The 18,390-nt window shown below is 42.0% G+C and overlaps 1 protein-coding gene across 2 annotated transcripts in view; it reads left to right on the top strand.

Annotated features, from left to right (window-relative positions):
• zmp:0000001236 (mastermind-like protein 2) overlaps positions 1–18,390 on the top strand; it is a 40,738-nt gene that overhangs the window by 13,601 nt on the left and 8,747 nt on the right. For both annotated transcript variants that reach the window (XM_061783351.1, XM_061783352.1), the window contains exon 2: positions 15,815–16,945. In XM_061783351.1, coding sequence (XP_061639335.1) covers positions 15,815–16,945 — 1,131 coding nt within the window. The remainder of the gene's footprint in view (positions 1–15,814; positions 16,946–18,390) is intronic.

The raw sequence follows: 18,390 nt of genomic DNA, 5'->3' as shown, positions 1-18,390 counted from the left end.
ATAATGCTGATTATTTTTATCAAAAATCGCATACAAATCTTTTAGAATCATGATTTTTGTAAATGCATTGAACTGACATTTTAAAAGTAATTCTAATCATTTACAATCATTAAATCATTTCAAAATATAATAGCAATAGTATATTTTGATACAGTATCATAAAATATTGTAACAAATATTTTTTTAAATGTCACATACTGTAGAATATCAAGTAATTTTAATCAATTTCTGAATAGTTTAAAGCTATACCATTTAATAATAAAAAAAATTACAATCGAATTCAAAATAATTACATTTTAATACAAATGATTAGTCAGTCCATGGTGTACCTTACCTCGCGCACAAAGTCAGCTGGGATCGACTCCAGCTCATCCGCGACCTGAAGATGAAATGCAAATCGAAATATAATAACCTCTCTGACGGTGTCAATCAAAAGTGAGAGTGTTTATCTTAGTAATGGCAGAGTTTTGCATGCAGCTTTTCTATTGGATGGCATTGTGGTGCATGTGTACCTATTGTTGATTTGACTACAGTGTGCTTATGAGAAGCTTTTGCTTTTTTGTGGCTAGTAATGTTCACAATTCATTAGCGTGTCTTTGAGCTGCGGTGTGGGCGAGCTCTCCGCTGTGTGAGTGGCGAGTGCTCATTCGAGCTAAAACATCAGCAAAGTATGCGAGGAACTCGCTGGGAAAAGAGCCGGCCGGGCTGGAATGGAACACGGTGAGTGAAGAATGAACGCGTAAAAGCATACACAGAACTCTATTCAGCTTTCCGAGTACGACTGCGAACACGCCTCCGCCTCTTGTTGTCGTTTAGCCGTTAGCGCCTTTTGGTCACAGGGATGCATTGGGGCAGCTTTTAATTTTTCATTCTGGGAAAAATGTGGGAAAATTGTGCAATAGCTTGGCAACAGTCAGGACCAAATAAGTTCCCTACACAGCTTGTTAGAATCTGTTCTAAGATGATTATCACACTTTTGATTAGACATATACAGTAACTTGTGACGTGTTTGGTTTCAGATCTTAATTTAAAAAAAAAAAAAAAAAAAAGTCAGTTGAACAGTCAATGGTAAAATAACACTTGATGCTGTTCTACTCCAGTCCTGTAGGCGGAGGTGTAGCTAACTTACTTCGTAATCAATAAAGCGTCAACCCAGCTAACTTACTTACTTGATGTATAACGTAATAACCCAGCTAACGAACAAAACTGATGTTCCGATAAATGATGTAACTAACTTTTGTATACATTTGTGCAAACTGGTTAACTTTGATATTGATGTAACTGACTTATACTAACTTTCACTACTTACTACTCACAACTTTTTAAAAGTACTTTCTTACTAACATGCGCCGCATCATATTGAGCTTTTTATTTTATATACTTACAGAAAACTTCCTGTGGATACATTGTGGCCGTCTCCCACAATGCATTTCTCGTTATTGTTGTGAAGGGAGGATTTTAGGGGTACATCTCTTGTATTGGGATGTTGTTAGACTGTGCAGGTGTACCTAATGATGTGGCCGATTGGGATACATTCAGTTTTATTAGCTATGACCTTAAAGTGCATTATTTGTGCTTTTTAAAAAAATATATATATATTACCAATTTGTTTTGATGAAATTTGGCCATCATAAGATCATAAGTTGCACAAGCTTCAGACATCGAGACTCCTGGAAAGTCGCATGATTTGGGAGTGGGAAAAAAAACGCAAACTTGTCAGCCATCATCCTGGCTGTTAATCGCATGTCAACTTTGACCTACTGTACAGACCTGGAGTTTTTCCCTGCACTGGTATCAATTATTAGCTGTTTGATCACATTCTTAGGCCCTTTTTTAAATTATTTTTTTAAACTTTAATCAACAAATACAAGTGCGTTACTTCAAAATGGGTGCACTATTAAGAGAGAACTTACAAAATCGGCCCAGCTCTCGACCTTTTTTGGTGCCATGGAGTGGTTTTATGTAAAGCAATATTTTGACAGACCAACGTAGAAACTATGTTAAACTAATGAAAAACAAAAAGGGTGTTCGGAAATTGCCAATGTGTCACGTATGTCCAGTTTACGCAAGAACGTTATTCAAGATTGTAATTTTAGTACACTCACCTGTTATTAATTTCTATTCCCAAAGCATAATATATTTTCAGTGTAGTTTTATAGCAATTTGAACATTTGGGACTTGGATGTTTTTTAACTACATTTAAATGATTTTCTCAGTGTTGTCTGGTTTTGTGATTAAATGAGACCAAATACCTCTTTGAAAGACCTTTGCAATATATATTTTTTCCAAATCAGACTTTTTTTTTTTTTTTTTTTTTTTGCTTTATACATACAGTATTTACTTTGAATACTCTAAAGTTATTAGCTTTAACTTAGAACCAGTAATGGAGGAGAAAAACTCATTTTACTCAATTCACACAAAATGGAGAGGTCTGCGTTTACATTTGAAATTAAATAAACTACCTTCTTTCAGAAAAATTGTTGAGTCTCTCTGGGCCGCCCGGTAACAAATGGCCCATGAACCGGTGGTTCGGGATCTGCGGTCTCGACCGTTGAAGCAAGTTTTGAGTCTTGATTGAGACGCGACACACGGGTCTAGAAGAGGGACACAGACTCTCTTGTTCCTCGCTTCTTCGCTGCCAACCGGACGGACGAGCGGCGGCTGCGATGTTTGCGCTGGTGCCGGGCTGCGGCCACGTGTCGCGGATGCTGCGTTGCACTCTGACGCCAGGGGACTTGGACGGACGGAATGGCGAACTCAACTTGTCAAAGTACAAGCTCTGGAATTTGGCCAAAATGGCTGCTTGAAACCAAACTGGCAGACGACGACTTCAGTTTTGTGCACGAGTCTGTAAACGTTTTCGTGTGTACTGTTATGATTTCCACCCAATTTCACGTCGATAAGTGAACCTGGTGTCGTCTTTTATTTCTTTCTTTCTTTCCCGAACTCTCCAGGTGACACTACTGAGTCAGGGTTGGGTGTGTGGGTGTTATGTTCGTGCCCCTTAAAATTTTACTGACTTAGTGAGTGAGTTAGTTACATCACTGATATGAAAGTTAGTTAATTGATACAATAGTTAGTTTGCTAGGTCGTTAGTTAGTTAGTTAGATAGTTACATCATTGATAGTATTTTGTAGTAAAAGTTTCAGTAATTTAGGTAGGATTAGTTATCTAGTTGGTTATTTTCTTGATGCAAAAAAATGAATGTTTTGTTAGGATCATGTTCGGGCCCCTTAAAATTTTCACCAGGATACATGACTACAACAATGTGTGCGTTTTGGGGCATGTTCAGGCACCCCTATAAGGCCGTTTATTATTTGATTTGTTGGTTTAAAATGGAGGTGCTCACTTAGGAAAATGTGCTCTTATTGGGGGAAATAAAGTGTGATGATGCATTTTTTTCATACAGTTGCAACAGTGCAAGCTGGCTCGTGTGTGTGTGTGTGTGTGAGAGAGAGAATTCCTCGCTGCCATGCACCCCACCTCCAGTTTCCTTCCTGGGCTTTTTTTAGAGTCCATTGGATTTTTTTTTGGTGGATTTTTTTTCACATCAGGGAACAAAGGCGGCCATTTTTCATGCCACGGCCCCGCAGCGGCCATGTTCTGAGGTGGACTTTCAGCTTCTTCGCCTCCGACGGAAAATTTGTCAATAGTATCAGAATCGATCAAGAACAAATTGGAGATACTAGCTGTTGTTCCAATAATTTTGCCCATACTTGTTGTCTTTAGGGCAGCACGGTGAGGCATGTGTTTGGCGCATCTGCTCGAAGTTGACAGGGTCCGAGTTTGAATCTCACCTCGCCCAAGAGCTTTATAAAGAATCATGATTGTGAACTCATTGTGTACGTTACTAAAAAGAGAGTGTACAAATGTTCAACATTTAAAAAAAAAACAATCTAAAAATATTTTTAAAAAAAATAGGGTTTTATGATTTAGAAATATTGAATATAAAAAAAAATTAACATTTTCTTAAAATTTTGGGAGAAATGTTATGATTTTGGGGACCACTTCAAGATGTTCTAAGCCTCTCGCGCAATAAAATAGTAATATCCACAGGCGGACGCTTAACCTTACAGTAAAGTTCACCACGGCCACTGTGGGCTCATGTGCTTCGCCTAAAGTAGTTACGGCGAGTGTGTGCGTGCAGAGGTGAAAACAGCTGGAGTCAGTGAAGGAACACAGTTGCCAGCTGAGCTGTGAAATCCGCACAAGCAAGCAGTGTAATTCCCCTTCAGCTGGGATGGAAAGCGCTCTTCCCTTTAGGAACAGGAAAGCCAACTGCACCTTTTTTTTGTGCTGCTGCAACTCGCTTGCACTTTCATGTACTCGTAATTCATTCGTATGAAGGTTTTCAACCTCATTGAATGGACTGCTGTGGAAAGGTCGCTTTGTCTACTTCGAAGCGACGGCCAATGTTTAGTGGATACGCATGCGGTGTTTTTGCTGTTGCTTAGGAGATCATGTGTTATGGAGACCCCGGTGGTCTTAATTGGACAGATCTCTGTTTGCTTTGACTTAAGGGGAAAGTTGATTTTTCCACCCGTGTAAACCTGAGAGTGCAGACACTTGTTGGCTTCTGAACACTGCTTTTGCCATTGATGTAAAATTAGAGTTAGTTACTTAGTCAGTCAGTCTTTCATTTAGTCAGACAGTTACTTGATTGGTACAAATGTTACTGTATTTGGTTAGTTACATCATTGATAGGAAAGTTAGTTGATTGTTCAGTGAGTCAATTACGTACAGAAATTGATCCAAAAGAAAGTTACATTATTGATAGGAAGGTTAGTTATTTAGTTGGTAACATTTCATGCTAAAGTTGAGTTGGTTAGTTAATTAGCTTTTTAGTTACAGGATTGACGTAAAGGTTAGTTATTTAGTTAGTCTGTTACTTAAATAATTCATTCGTTAATTTATTTAGTTACATCATTAATACGTTAGTTAGTTAGTTCACTGTTGTACCAAAAACATCACTAACTCACTAGTTTTGATAATGTAGTAATGGACTACATTTTTGGTCATCAGTTCTGTGCGAGTTGGTTCTGAAAAGGGGATGACTGCAGCTCGGAAGCAAAAAAAAAAAAAGCTTCGGGATGCTTTCTTTTGTCCACGCTATCATTTGTGACACTCCAAATTAGGTCTGTGCGGACCGGCGTTGGCGGAGAAAGTTCAGAACGCATTGCCGAGCAAGTGAGCAAGGGAAAGTGTTTTTGCGTGGTCGTGGCGCTGAGGAGGGGCAACAACTATGGAGGATGCGGGAAATATTTGACCTCTAAACATTCATCATGCATGTGACGTTTCCCAGAGGCCAGAAGACAACATCACATGATGCAGTTATCACGTACTCCATGATGAGGCAGGGGAAAACAACAAGACACCCACGTGGCTTTTCTCCGTCCGGGCACTCCGGTTTCCTCATCCGCATCCCAAAAACATGCGTGCTAGGTTGATTGTAGACTCTTCAATTGCCCGTAGGTGTGAATGTGAGTGCAAATGGTTTTGTAAATAACTGGCGACCAGTTCAGGGTCTACCGAAGTCAGCTGGGATAGGATCCAGCACGCCCGCGTCCCTAGTGAGGTTAAGCGGTATGGAAAATGGACGGTTAGTTCATTGATTTCGTTTGTTTAGTAGATATTTAGTTGCAAGGACGGTTATATTTAGTCAGTTGTCTCGTTAGTTTGTCAGTTACTTAAGTAATTTATTTTCATCATTAAGAATCGGTTATTGAAATCATCCATGTTAAAGTGAATTATCTAGTTACATATTTGACGCCAAATAAAGGTTTTGTTATTTTGGTGTGTTGCATTATTGAGGTCAACTTATGTATTCCTTGGTTATCGAGTAAATCTGTTATGTCGTTGATACAAAAGTGAACTGGTTGGTCATTGTTTAGTTTGTTAGTTACATTTGATATAAAAGTCAGTCAGTCAGACAAATATAATCCTTTCCCTCATTATTTTCTATAGCCTGTAGAAGCCAAAAAGAAGACAATAAGTGTTATTTTCTGGTCTAAAAGCACAAGTAGTAGCATTAGCACAACATGAAGCACTCAGCCGGATTTCCCGCGGGACATCAAATGGATCCTAAAGAGCTCTCCGCTTCACTCAAACACGCTATCCATATCCTGCTTCGGAAAAGGGAAACATCCGCGCTCCGTTGCCATTAAAGATCAGCTTGGCACAACAGTGTTCGCTCGCAGGTCGCTCGATGACGCTCCTTATCGGGGGAGTCGCCGTGGCGGGAGTGTGTACGTTGCGCAAGCCGTCAGTGGCATCGTTGGCCCGCATTGCCACGCAGCTGCGCGGACAACGCCAAGCCAGATGTGAGGGGATGACGGCACAACGAGCAGGAAACGGCCGCTGCGTGCCTTAGGAGTCATCTCTGAAAACAGGAAGGGGATTTTTCTTTCCTTTTCTTTTCTTTTCTTTTCTTTTCTTTTTTTGTTCCACCGCTTCCCGGGCCTTTTCCTGTGGCAGTTTGTGCCCGTTGTGTGCCAGCTGCCTTTTAAGGAGTGTTTGCGCTGGGATTCAACATCATTTGCATTTGCATGGTTCTCAAACTGAGGTCCCCAGACCGGATTGTGAGCCGTAGCTTGTGGGTCTGCAAAATAATTAGCAAAAACAAAAGTCGTATCAGTTCAAATAATTGAATACACACATATTGCGACAATACGACAAACATAATAAACCAATGACTACGTCCTACTTTGGGCCATTCAAAGCAGAGTTCAGGTTTGCCAGTTGTTTTTGAACATTTTGACAAGTCTTTCAAGACAGAGTAGACTCCTCTTTTGTCGTTTCCAGCTGTTTCCGTTCTTTAGTCATCAGCAGTAGAACATGGGTTGGTGCCACCAAAAAGCGGAGAAAATGACTTTTTGCTAAAAGAACCATGTCAAGCAGAAGAGTTACTTTGACGCTAATATTGTTTTGCGTTTGTGACTAAAAAAAGAATTTATTTGCTGACAAAACACGCCCCGTGAACGAGGCCGACTCGCCGCATGGCTCAGGTTTAACGTCAGTGGCTTTTTTTACATGATGTTCATCGTTCTCTCCGTGAACGTCTTTCTCGATCCCGACACACACTTTCTCCTACCTACCGCGAAACATACTCCGTTCATAACGTACACAGGTAATCCTGTGTCTGAGCGTGAGGTGCCTCAACATGCCCAATTTCCAACGAGTTGGCATATATCTGCCTAATAATGGACTTTGCAAACCAGGATTCACCTCCTCATCTTGGTCTTCTACTCAACAATGATGTTTTGCCGCCATCTACAGCGATCTTTTAGTTAAGCGGGACGAGACCCTCTTCCACTTCTACCCATTGAAAAACATACTTGAAAACGGTTGGATTCTATTTGACAAATATAAACGTCCACGGCGATGAACGAGTGCAAAGCTTTGATATACTGTATGATGTATCAACAAATAAATCGCTGCGCATCCAACAGCTTTGTGGCTGCGCTTAGCTTTTGACTTGGTGTGCTAGTAATTAAAAATTGTTTTCCCTCATGTCCCCTTTAAAGGGAAGTACGCTTGTCGAACGGGATGACCTGCAGGTTAACCTCCTGTCAAAATGCGCCGATTTCTCGCTTTCCTGCTGCTGAGCGAGTGAGTTCCAGCTGCACGCCAGACTTCTGGTGTGCCGCCGTCCTTCCTAAAACGTCGCGGCGAGGTTTAGCGAGCGCCCCAGATGAGAGGCGACGGCAGCGTCAGGAGCGCTCGGCAACCCTCGGTTGATGCCACGTGACGGCTTGTCGCCGCCGGCTTGAAGTTGAAGTGAAACCAAGAATGTTATCGAGTTTGAATAATATCCAATACAAGGTGGCTATGGTAACGGAGATCAAAAGGTTAAAATGATGCTCGAAATCAGAGCACTCCCCGAGCCACTTTCATATAGTCCTATATTTTAAATCAGACCCAAGGGTGCTGAATGTCAATCCATATAGTCAATCAATTTATACGACTTGTGCATCACAATTGTCACTTGCGTCATTGATACAACAGTTTGGTTGCTTAGTTACATCGTTCATCCAAAGCTAGTTATTCTGCGAATACAGTACGCGAATTTGTCAATAGGGATACACTGTTCGAGCAATGGATGTTGAAGGATCCCTACCATTTCAAAACCTAAAATATACCTTTTTTAGTGCTGTCTTCCAACAACCGATCTTTTTTCGACATCCCAGCAAGAATTCTATTGATTTTGACTGACCCACAACAGAAGCTCATAAAGAATGTTTGCTTGAGGGATGTGACATTAAAGTCGTCTGTTTGACGCCGAAACAAAGACTCTTGGACTAATTGGAGCGCCGCCTTCTAATCTTGCGCGTTGGGATAATGGAGAACTAATATTTGAATGTCTCTCCAGCTGAATATTTTATGCGCAAAAAAATCTGCCTTGGGTAAATATAATGCACAATTTCTCTTCAAAGCCGCTCTTATCGTCTCTTCTCATTTCCCTGAGGCTGACTCTCCCGCTCATTTTTTTCCCTCCACTGCTGCTCATCCTTCTCTCCCGAGGGCCGCCTCCATGCGAGACAAGTGTGTCAGGAAGTGTGTTGGGAGGCAAAGTGCTGATGAGGCCAGAAGTAGCCCACCTCTGCAGTGCCCTGATTAGCACAAAAACACAGCGTGAACCCGCGTGAACCCTCTCGACACGTGGCCGTTTTGTTAGACGAGCCTCAATTTGTTCTTTAAATCAAGGGTTCTCTTTTTTTTTTTTTTTTTTTTTAGAAATGGCCAAGTATATAAAAATACTCACCTCAACAGTCAATGAAATACAATGAAATTGAGCCGCGTAAATATCCGCTTAAAGCATCCACTGGCCGGAATATATCCCACCGTGTGGTCGAGGGCCTACGAGAGGCGCCAGCCGCGAGCGGCTTCGGGAGGCTCGAGGCTTGTCTGTAGCATCGCCTCCTTGCTTGGTGTTGGGTGGGTCCACGTGACAGACACACTTCAGGGAAAGTCAACTGTTTCTGAACACTACGGCACACGTTATTCAACCTTTGGCTGGCACTACATGGCAGACATTGAGCACATATTTTGTACTGTTTATATACCCACAAGTCTTTGTGTTTGAACATATCTATATTACAACATAAGCAAATCTTTGAATTCACGTTACAGGTTTTCAACCAAAGTCGATTGAATTAAATTGATCCATTTTGCCGGCTATATGCACACCTTCCACGAACAAACTTAGCTATTTGCTCACTTTTATTTAGCCACTTTTCCCACCATGCTGGGAACTATAAAAAAAAAAAATATATATATATATATTTTTTGTTTTTGTTTTGTTTTAGCTATCATTTTATGCAGGAGTCCAGTGGAAGGCAATCACGGAGTCTATCGCGCTGTACATTGCCAAAGACGTTGCCCGTTTGTACATTACAAACGCAGTCATTCGTGGACCCCTAAGTTATGGCTCCTAGTTTGCGAACCAAACTAAATGTACCATCTTTCTCTCCTGGGACTTGGCAGCCATGTTAAGCACATAGTGTCAACACAAAGCATGGGGTGTCTTGCAAACAAAGGTGAAAGGAAGGACAAAAGGCGAGTGTGAGGATGAGTCTCTGCGTCGTCAGCGTCCTCAGCGCCCTCGTCGTCCATGATCTGATTTGACTGAATGTGCCTCGGAGCGGTTTCTCTTACCTTCTTTTCAATAATTCAAACATCTCTCACATTATCAAGGAGCTTTTATTCAACCGCAGGACTTTCACGGCGGCCGGAGACGCCGTCATTACAAGAAATCTACACTAGGAATTAGGGCTGCATAATATATTGTTTGAGCATCGTCATCGCAATGTACGTGTGCACAAAAATCACAGGAATATATATTTTGCGATGCATGTGTGTGTTCTTTTTGTCATCTCAAGTACACTACACACAAAAAGAGCAGTAAGAACACACATGCAAGTTTTTTCCTCATCATGTGTAGGGTGTCTCAAATTGAATACAAATCCATTTGGATTAGGGCCGTCACGATTGCATTTTTTAGAATTGATTATGCGATAGAGCAATCGCCCCCACTCCCACAAATGTTTTTATTTTTTTTAATTGTATTAATAACATGCATTTTATTCTGATTTATGAGGGCTGGACTTCTACCCTTAAAACTGCACAGAATTTGAGGCAACAAAATCATCCAGCCATCCATCCGTTTTCTGCCCCGCTTATCCTCACTCGTGTCGCAGGTAATCCCAAAATCAGCCTTTGCTTAACAGTTAGCACTCGTGAGTAGCATTAGCGTGCTCGTGATTACCATTTTAGGTTTAAAAAAAAATAATAATAATATTTAAATAAAAAAACAAAAACAAAAAAACACTATCTACAATTCAGCTCACTAATACATCATGTTTTATGTACCTTATAAATAAATCACTTAGAGATAGTCCTCTCTCATTTTTGGCAAAGTTTATCATTGGCCCAACACTGCAGCAAATGTTCATGAGAAACATTCGTTCGGGCGGTGCCAAACATGGTTCTGGTCGGAAATATTTTTTCTTTCCTTGTTTTTGTTTTTTTGGTCCTGGCGGATGTTTGGGGCAGAAATTCTGCGTTTAGCAGAGTTATTTTATTTTACATTTTTTTCCCTAGCCGTAATTTGGATGTTAAAAACGTGTACCCCACTTAACATTTACGATTGTCGGCCCTCGCTGCTTTTTTTGAACAGATTGAGGAGGGGGGAAAAAAACATGAACACACCACAGGATAACCACTCGGGATCATGGGTTCTCAAATTCGACGCGATTATTGCTATCTTTGTAGCTCACTTTAGTTCCCACTAAAAAAAAAAATTCCCGGCTGTTTTCCGGGCAGATTGCTGAGTAACAAACTCACTTTCAAATCCTGCGCCACAGGATAATCACTCAGGATAATCTTTTACAGATGAATGCCTGGTCTGACTTTGATGGCAACAGAGGGAAAATGCTTCAAATTTGACCCATTTGTCCGAAAGTGTTTACCTCGCTTATGCCGACTCCGAGTTGGCTAGCTCGTCCTTTCACTCGTCTTAAAACAAACACCCGGACAGACGCCACCTTGAGGCCCGGGTGGCGTCACACCGGCCCGGAGCGCCCTTCCGATTCGCTCAGTGTCAGTCCAGATCGCTCGACCTGACAAGTCAGTTCTGCCCCGGGAGGAATGGCGGCGGCTTGGACGCGGCGCAGACAAAAGGGGTCGGTTTTAAATATTTCCATGTATTTTTCGTGAAATTGCGTCCACAAGTAGGTCGCTGGCCACAAAAGCTGACAATTCTGTGTGTGAAAGCATTTTGTCGTAGAACTTGGACTTACCCGTTCTTAACTTTTAGAGAGAGCACGAAGGCTGCAGGAGTGATTCGGAGCTTCTCCAGCTCATTAAATGTTAATCAAAAAATCTATTTTCAGATGACTTGCAGATCTATCATGAGGATTTGAGGCCGGCGAGGGGCCAGCGCTTGTGAGTGGGATTATCTTTCATTAGATGTGTGGGTAGCGGGGAGCCTGTAAGTGTAATATTTTAATATACAGCTCTGAAAAAAAGAATTCAGAGACCACCGCAAAATGATCAGTTGAGCTGATTTAGCAGACCGGACGGACACAGGCCGGCGATTCCGCTTGAACCGTATGCATGACCTTGGATCGGTTTGGGAAAAGAAATATTCCACCACTGTGAAACCGAATGAAATTCCGTTCGGATTCGGCCTCCTTTTTTCCGATTGAAGCATTTATTATATGGAGCATTTTTATTCGGTTTTGGGCTTCTAATCGGAATACAAGCCGCCATGTAAAACCAGACTACTGATGCCCTCAACAACGTTATGATTTCCTATAATAATACAGTAATTTAAACTGTGAATTTATCACAAACTGTCATCTAAAACCAGTTTAATATAATTTTAAACTAATTGCACAACCCCATCCTTAAAAATAAAAGCCTTACAGATTTGGATTTTGAGGAAAAACACAAACAACAGCCAAAGTGTGTATGTACATACATGCACAAGCGGCAAAGACTCTGTCACTTCCATTGACAACCCAGGCTAAACTTAACTTCCCAACAAACAGAGCTTGTCTATCAGTTGAGCTGTATCAGGTCGAGGCACTTCCTTGACACCAATTGAGACTGGGCTTTCGTGGCATCTTGTGGTATGTTAGGGCGTTTCAGAAAGAGCACACAATGTACAAATAGGTGAGTTTTTCAACAAACAGCTATGGATAGGTTTCCCAGTAGAAAATGTGAATTTGAGAAGAAGTGACCCACCAATATGCTCTACTGTATATGTATGGAGTTGACATTCAAATCTCTCCTGACACAAAACAAAGTGTGACTTGTGGGTCGAAAAGCTCTATTTTTGAGCTTGTGAGGCAGGCCTTGTATCTCAGTGGCTTTTTGCCACACATCCACTGTCCCGCTGCATTATTCATGCCTCTCGCACCAGTTGGAGTCCTCCTCTCCAGGAAAAAGCTCGCTGTCATTACGTGCATGCCGTGAAGGGCGAACGGCGGCCAGGAAGGCCGTGATGTTGTGTCAACAGCTACCTATATCGATAGATGAGTGTGAAATTACATTAGCAAGTCAATCTTTTGTCTTCTCTTTCTGAGAATGGCTGTGAGCGTCATGATTGTCATGATAGACGTCTTTACCTAATTTCATGTCTTATCACTGAACCTGGTGTGAGTGGCTCATTTTTTTCCAACTTTATAAATTAGAATAAAAATGGATTTAGACAAATGCAAAAAAAAAAAAAAAAAAAAAAAAACCCAATAAGAATTTAAAATAATGAAAACATTTTGGGGAAAATTGCTAAATAATGTACTAATTATCAAACGGAAAAAATAAAAATGGTAAAAATATGAATTCAACAATAAAAATACATGAATAATCAAAAATACTTGCTGAAAGAATAAATAATCAAATAAAAGTAGTTGTTTAATATTATTTTATTTCGACATGGAAAAATAAGTTTCATCTACCTTTTCCAAACTCGCCACAGCAAGTGACTTGATTTGTTCTACACAGTATTTGCACTGGAGGCCCTTCCTGATGGAATCAAGCCATTTGACATTGGAGCAGCGTTTTCCTCTCTCTGACTGTAGTTCAGCACAGTCAGTTTTTAGCAACTTCATGGCCATCAAACACGTAGTACAATTTACGCTATCCATGGCAAATTTGTCGAAATAGGATCTGTTCTTGACGAACCGTGCAGCAAAAGGCTTGGGACTACCACAACTGATGAAAACAACACACGAAACCTCTAGAGCAGGCGTTTGCGCAAAGTCTATCCAGATGGCTGCACTGCAATTCAGCTTGAACAGAAGCTCGATTCACTGGATTCAATTGTTCAAAGGCTTCAAGCTGGAGATTCTGATGCTCAACAACCTGAAGTCAGTATGGGTAAAGCTTGATCACTTTCCGAAGCACGCGCTGAATCAAGCTTTTGTGGATGCTGAGTTCCAGTGCAGCCCTCCAAATACACTGTCCGTGGCTTAGCGTGAACGACTGCTCTAGGAGTTCACGGGTGGTTTCGTCAGTGGCAGAACTTCTGCTTTGTAGTTGTAAAGAACAGATCCTGTTTTGAGAAACTTCCCATGGATAGCTTAAATTGTATTATGCTTGGGAGCAGTGGCATGCTCATGAAGCTTCTCAAATTGGTGTAGAACTGTAGTCGGGGACAGTAAAACGTCTTGCCAGGTGGCAATTTTGCAACGCTGCTCCGTCTTGCTTACAAAAACTGCAAAGCTAAAGCTGTCTGTCTGAATGATACCTGAAACGAAACACAAAACAAAGTATACGTGTAATGTGTAGAAGGACTTTTGGGACACCTTGTGTGTATGTATACCCGTGTGTGTGTGTGTGTGTATACTACATGCTAAACATACATGCATACCATTTTGTATCATAAAAGACAGTATTGCGCTTTAAACCAACAAGCAGAGATAAAACACCTCATGACGATGTTGTATTTGTACGCGAGTGACTTTTCCAAGCAAGAACAAGGTGCAAAGCTCCAGTTTAAAATGCAATTTCAACACTTGCGAGTCGGTTATTTTTGATGGCAATGGAAAGGAAGACGATTGCGTCGGCGCACCACGGGGGGCCACAACGGGGGGGGGGGGCTTTGTCTGACTCGCTCATTTGCATACATTAAAAGCTTCCCTCCGCCGTGCGTCGTAACACCCTTCTTCCTCGGCTGAACGCGCCGACTCGTTTACAGCCGCCGTGGCGCTAATCGCACCCAAAAGTGGATGCTTCATATTTCCTGCTATAATAGACGGCATTTGTTTCCATAGCAACACAATAACAGCACTGCTCCTGGGAGTCGCCAGGCCAAATTGCAGTGAGAGGTAGAAAGTGTTTACCCAGTGGCGATATCATGTCGACAAATGTGATCTGATCAAGTGTGCCAGCATGGAAGTCAAAAGGCCTCCTCACGCTGCTGTTGTGTTGTTGTAGGTTTTTTTGTTTTGTTTTTTGTGTTTTTTCCACTGTGGGAACTAGTTTTGAGTCATTCCCGCCAGCTGGCACACGGTACATGGAGATGACTCACGGCCCGAGGGCCTCTGGAGCCCGCGCTCTTAACAGTTGTTTGGAGCCACATCCGCACATTTTAATCAAGGTGAAGATGTCGCCGTGACACACGAGCCTCCTCGACTTGAAGCATTGAAGGAAAGATCAACGCATCATGTTGAGGGTTTTGTTGTATTCAACTCGCAGCACAGTGGGAGGATCACATTGCGGGATGTAAAACTGCTTGACATAAAAAGCTGGATGCTTTCTGCCTCTTGATATCCAATCAGAGTTTCACACAAATGTCCTCTAAAATCAAGCAGAAATTAAAGCAACGAAAACATTTGACGCCAAGCTATTAGATAGGCAAAAAAAGCTCAGGAATTTAGTCTAGGATATTTCCGATTGGGGATCATTTGGGCGATTTCCCGAGTAGGAGTTTGTCAAATTTTGGGGTCCAAAATGGTTGCTTCAAACCAAAATAGCAGCCTTCCTGTTCAATTTCAGCCATGATAGACATGTCCACCCAATTTTGTGTTAATCGGTGAAACTGGTGTCGGGGGCTAATTAAAAAAAAAAATATATAAATATATATATACAATGAAAATATATAGAATTATTTATAAACACAATTATTTATTACATCAACCGTAATATGTACAAAAATAATACCAAAATATAAAATCAGTTTGAAATTAGTTGAAAAAAATACATAGCTACAAAACAGATAATAAAAAAACGAATTTAAAAAAATAAGTAAATAAAGTAACATTTTTTTTTTTTTTTTTTTTATTTATTTATTTTTTTAAATGTCCGCCCAGAATAAAGAAATACAATACAGATAAAAATAATACTTTACAATATATTCAAAATAATAAATAAAAAATCTACAAATATAAAATCACAATGCAAATATAACACAAATAAATAACATGTTTTTTTAAGTAAATAATGTATACCAAATTTCATGTTGATTAGTGATAGATTTTGGGCTTTCCGGTAATAAAATATAACAAAAATTATTTAAAGATAAAAAATTTAAAACCAACACAAAATATAATAGTAAAAATATGAAACAAATAAAAATATAATAGAAGTGGAAACAATGATTTGGAGATTTAAAACAAATATGTCAACAAAATGTTAAAACAAAAAAGACAATAAAAAATATGAATGTAATAAAAATAAATGTTAACATAAATATAAAAAAAAAGTCCAAATATCCACTCATTTTTGTGCTGATTTGTGAAATTGCTGCAGCTGTTTTATTGCATAAAAATGAGTAAGATGAGGTCTAAGTGTTTCCTATTGTGTTTTGCAGCTTCAAGGGTCCTTACGGCGGAAGCTGGAGGGACACGCCCCCAGTCAAAACTGCGTCTCCGACAATTTCTCCGGCTCCGACTTCAAGCGAGTCCGGCTGGAGGCCGGCGGTGGTCTGGGACCAGGCCCCCGCAACCACAACTTAAGCCACGCCCACTCCTTGCAAGCCGCCCCGGCTCATCAGAGGAAGAACTACGTGATGCCGGACGTCTTCAACGTGACCCTGAAGGAGATGAAGAAGGAGCCCGTGGAGGCTCAGTCATCGTGCGACCGTTCCCACCCCGACGCCATCTTCGACTTCAAGGACGAGGGCGGCGGTCAGATCGACCCGGAGCTGCAAGATCTTTTTGACGAGCTGACCAAATCGGTGCCGCCCCTCAACGACCTGGATTTTGAGAAGATGCTGAAGCAGGATGACGCCTTCGGTCTGGACCTGGGCCGCCCCAGCTCAGTGGGCCTGTGCTCCCCCATGGAGAGGCCCATCAAGATGGAACAGTCGCCGGATTACGCTCAGGTCCACGGGGGCTCGCCCCAGCTCCGACCGGCCTCGGCGGGGCCCTCGTTTGCGTTGACCGCCTCCCCCGCTAGTGCCCCCGTGACGCAGAAGGCCGGCACGCAGGCAGGCCCCCCCAGGTCCCTGCCCTGCTGGCCGGAGATCTCCCACGCGGAGCAGCTGAAGCAGATGGCGGCCAACCAGCATCAGCCCAGCACGCATCTCCACCCCCAACACCACCACGTGGCACCCGCAGGTCTTGCGGGTTGGGGCCCCAAAATGGGTCCCACCTTTCAGGACAAGGGGGCGCGGCCGAGGCTCCCCCAGCAGAGCAAAGACATCAACAACTGCCTTTTCAAGTCCAACGGCGTCCACCACGTGAAGATGAAGCCGCTCGTCGCCAAGCCCTCGCTGCACTTCAGCCCCAAGCCGCCGCCCTCCTCGGGGCACATGATGTCCCTGATGGCGGGCAACAAAAGCACCAACCACCACCAGCTGCAGCTTTCACCTCCAGACGCCCAGAACCAAACGAACCCGCCGCCTCCGCTACTCCATTTCCACAATCAGCAGCAGATGTCATCGTCGCCCGCTCTCCTACACGGCGGAGCTCTGTCCTTCAAACTGAGCCAACATCACCAGGTGAGGGCGCCATTCTGAAAACTCTCCACTGAACGTCAGCCTAGACGCAGTTCGCTATTCCCAAATTCACCAATTTTTCCTGGAACCTATCCTCAGCTACTCGCTGATGGGTCGATTGAGAGATTAGCTTGTGAAGGCAGACCTGGTATCTCGGTGGCTTTTTGCCACACATACACTGTACAGTTGCATTAGTCATGTCTCACGTGTCAGAGAAAGAAGCCTGCTGCAAGTAGAGGGCGCGCCTGTTGTTACTTGCGTGCCGTGAAGGATGACAAAAAAAAATACAAAATTAAGACCACAACATTGTCCAAACAAGCTCAGAGAAAGAGAGAAGTGTGAAATTACGCAACGAAATAAATCTTATGTCTGTGAGAGAGCCGTTCAGAATTTTGCCAGATTATGACACAACAGTGGGGACAATTTGCATATTACTGCATTGTGTCATGACAGATGTCCACCCAATTTCATGTGCATCAATGAAACTGGCGTCTGTGACAGATTTTTTTTTTCCAACTTTCTAAATTATATAAACACTAATAATTTTATAGAAATTAAAAAAAAAAAATGCAAAAAGTCCTTTTATGGGCGTATTTTTTTTTTTGGTGACCAAAATCATCTTTTCCAGACTGCAAGGTGTAATATTACGATAATAATGTATTTATAAAATTCACTCCCCCAAAAAAGGTTTGTAATAGTCGATAGATGCCGCAAGATGGCGACAAAGCACTACTTGACACGAAGTACAAACCCCAATTCCAAAGAAAGTTAGGCCGTTGTTTAAAACGTAAATAAAAACTGAATCCAACGATTTGACAATCCTTTTAGCGGCAATAACTTATATAATCAATTATTTTGTCGTTTGAAAACCGTAGTCGCTGTGTTTTAAGTGTCCGTGTCGCAGAAGAAAAAGACCTAGCTTGTTTCACGCGCAACAACAATGCATTGCGGTTTGTTCTCTGACCTCGCTGTCATTGTAGCAGCAGGTTTTTCTTCCTCTTCTTTTTATGCCTCCCTAGAATATCTCTTATCCCCTCTGTGTTTTTTGACGCTGACACAGATTGCCAGCGCACGGTGCATTAACATGCAAGACTTCTCATTTGTGGGCGCCGGCTGGCTGTCAGGCCGCTGATATGCGCAGCAGGATTTGCTAATTGGAGGTTGTTGGCTGCGAGGGACAAGGGGTGGAAAATGACAGTAATCTGCTTAGCCTGGTGCCCGAGGTTGAGTCGCTGATTTATTACGGTGTGTGTGGCGCAGGGAGAGTGGGGGGTTTGGATTTGAACTGTCCCTGCTTCACAGTATCTGTTGCTGCGTTTGTGTGAGCCATAATGTGAGCACACTGCAAACACTAGGCTTAAATAAAATGTAAAAAAAAAAAAGGAATGACGACGTGATCGATATATTACTTGATTTAAGATCAATTGTCTGCCAATAAAACAGTCAGC

The sequence above is a fragment of the Phyllopteryx taeniolatus genome, chromosome 8 (genome assembly GCF_024500385.1).
Source record: "Phyllopteryx taeniolatus isolate TA_2022b chromosome 8, UOR_Ptae_1.2, whole genome shotgun sequence".
Taxonomy (NCBI): Eukaryota; Metazoa; Chordata; class Actinopteri; order Syngnathiformes; family Syngnathidae; genus Phyllopteryx; species Phyllopteryx taeniolatus.
The sequence above is the reverse complement of the archived record's forward strand: the minus strand, read 5'-3'. Positions and strand labels throughout refer to the sequence as shown.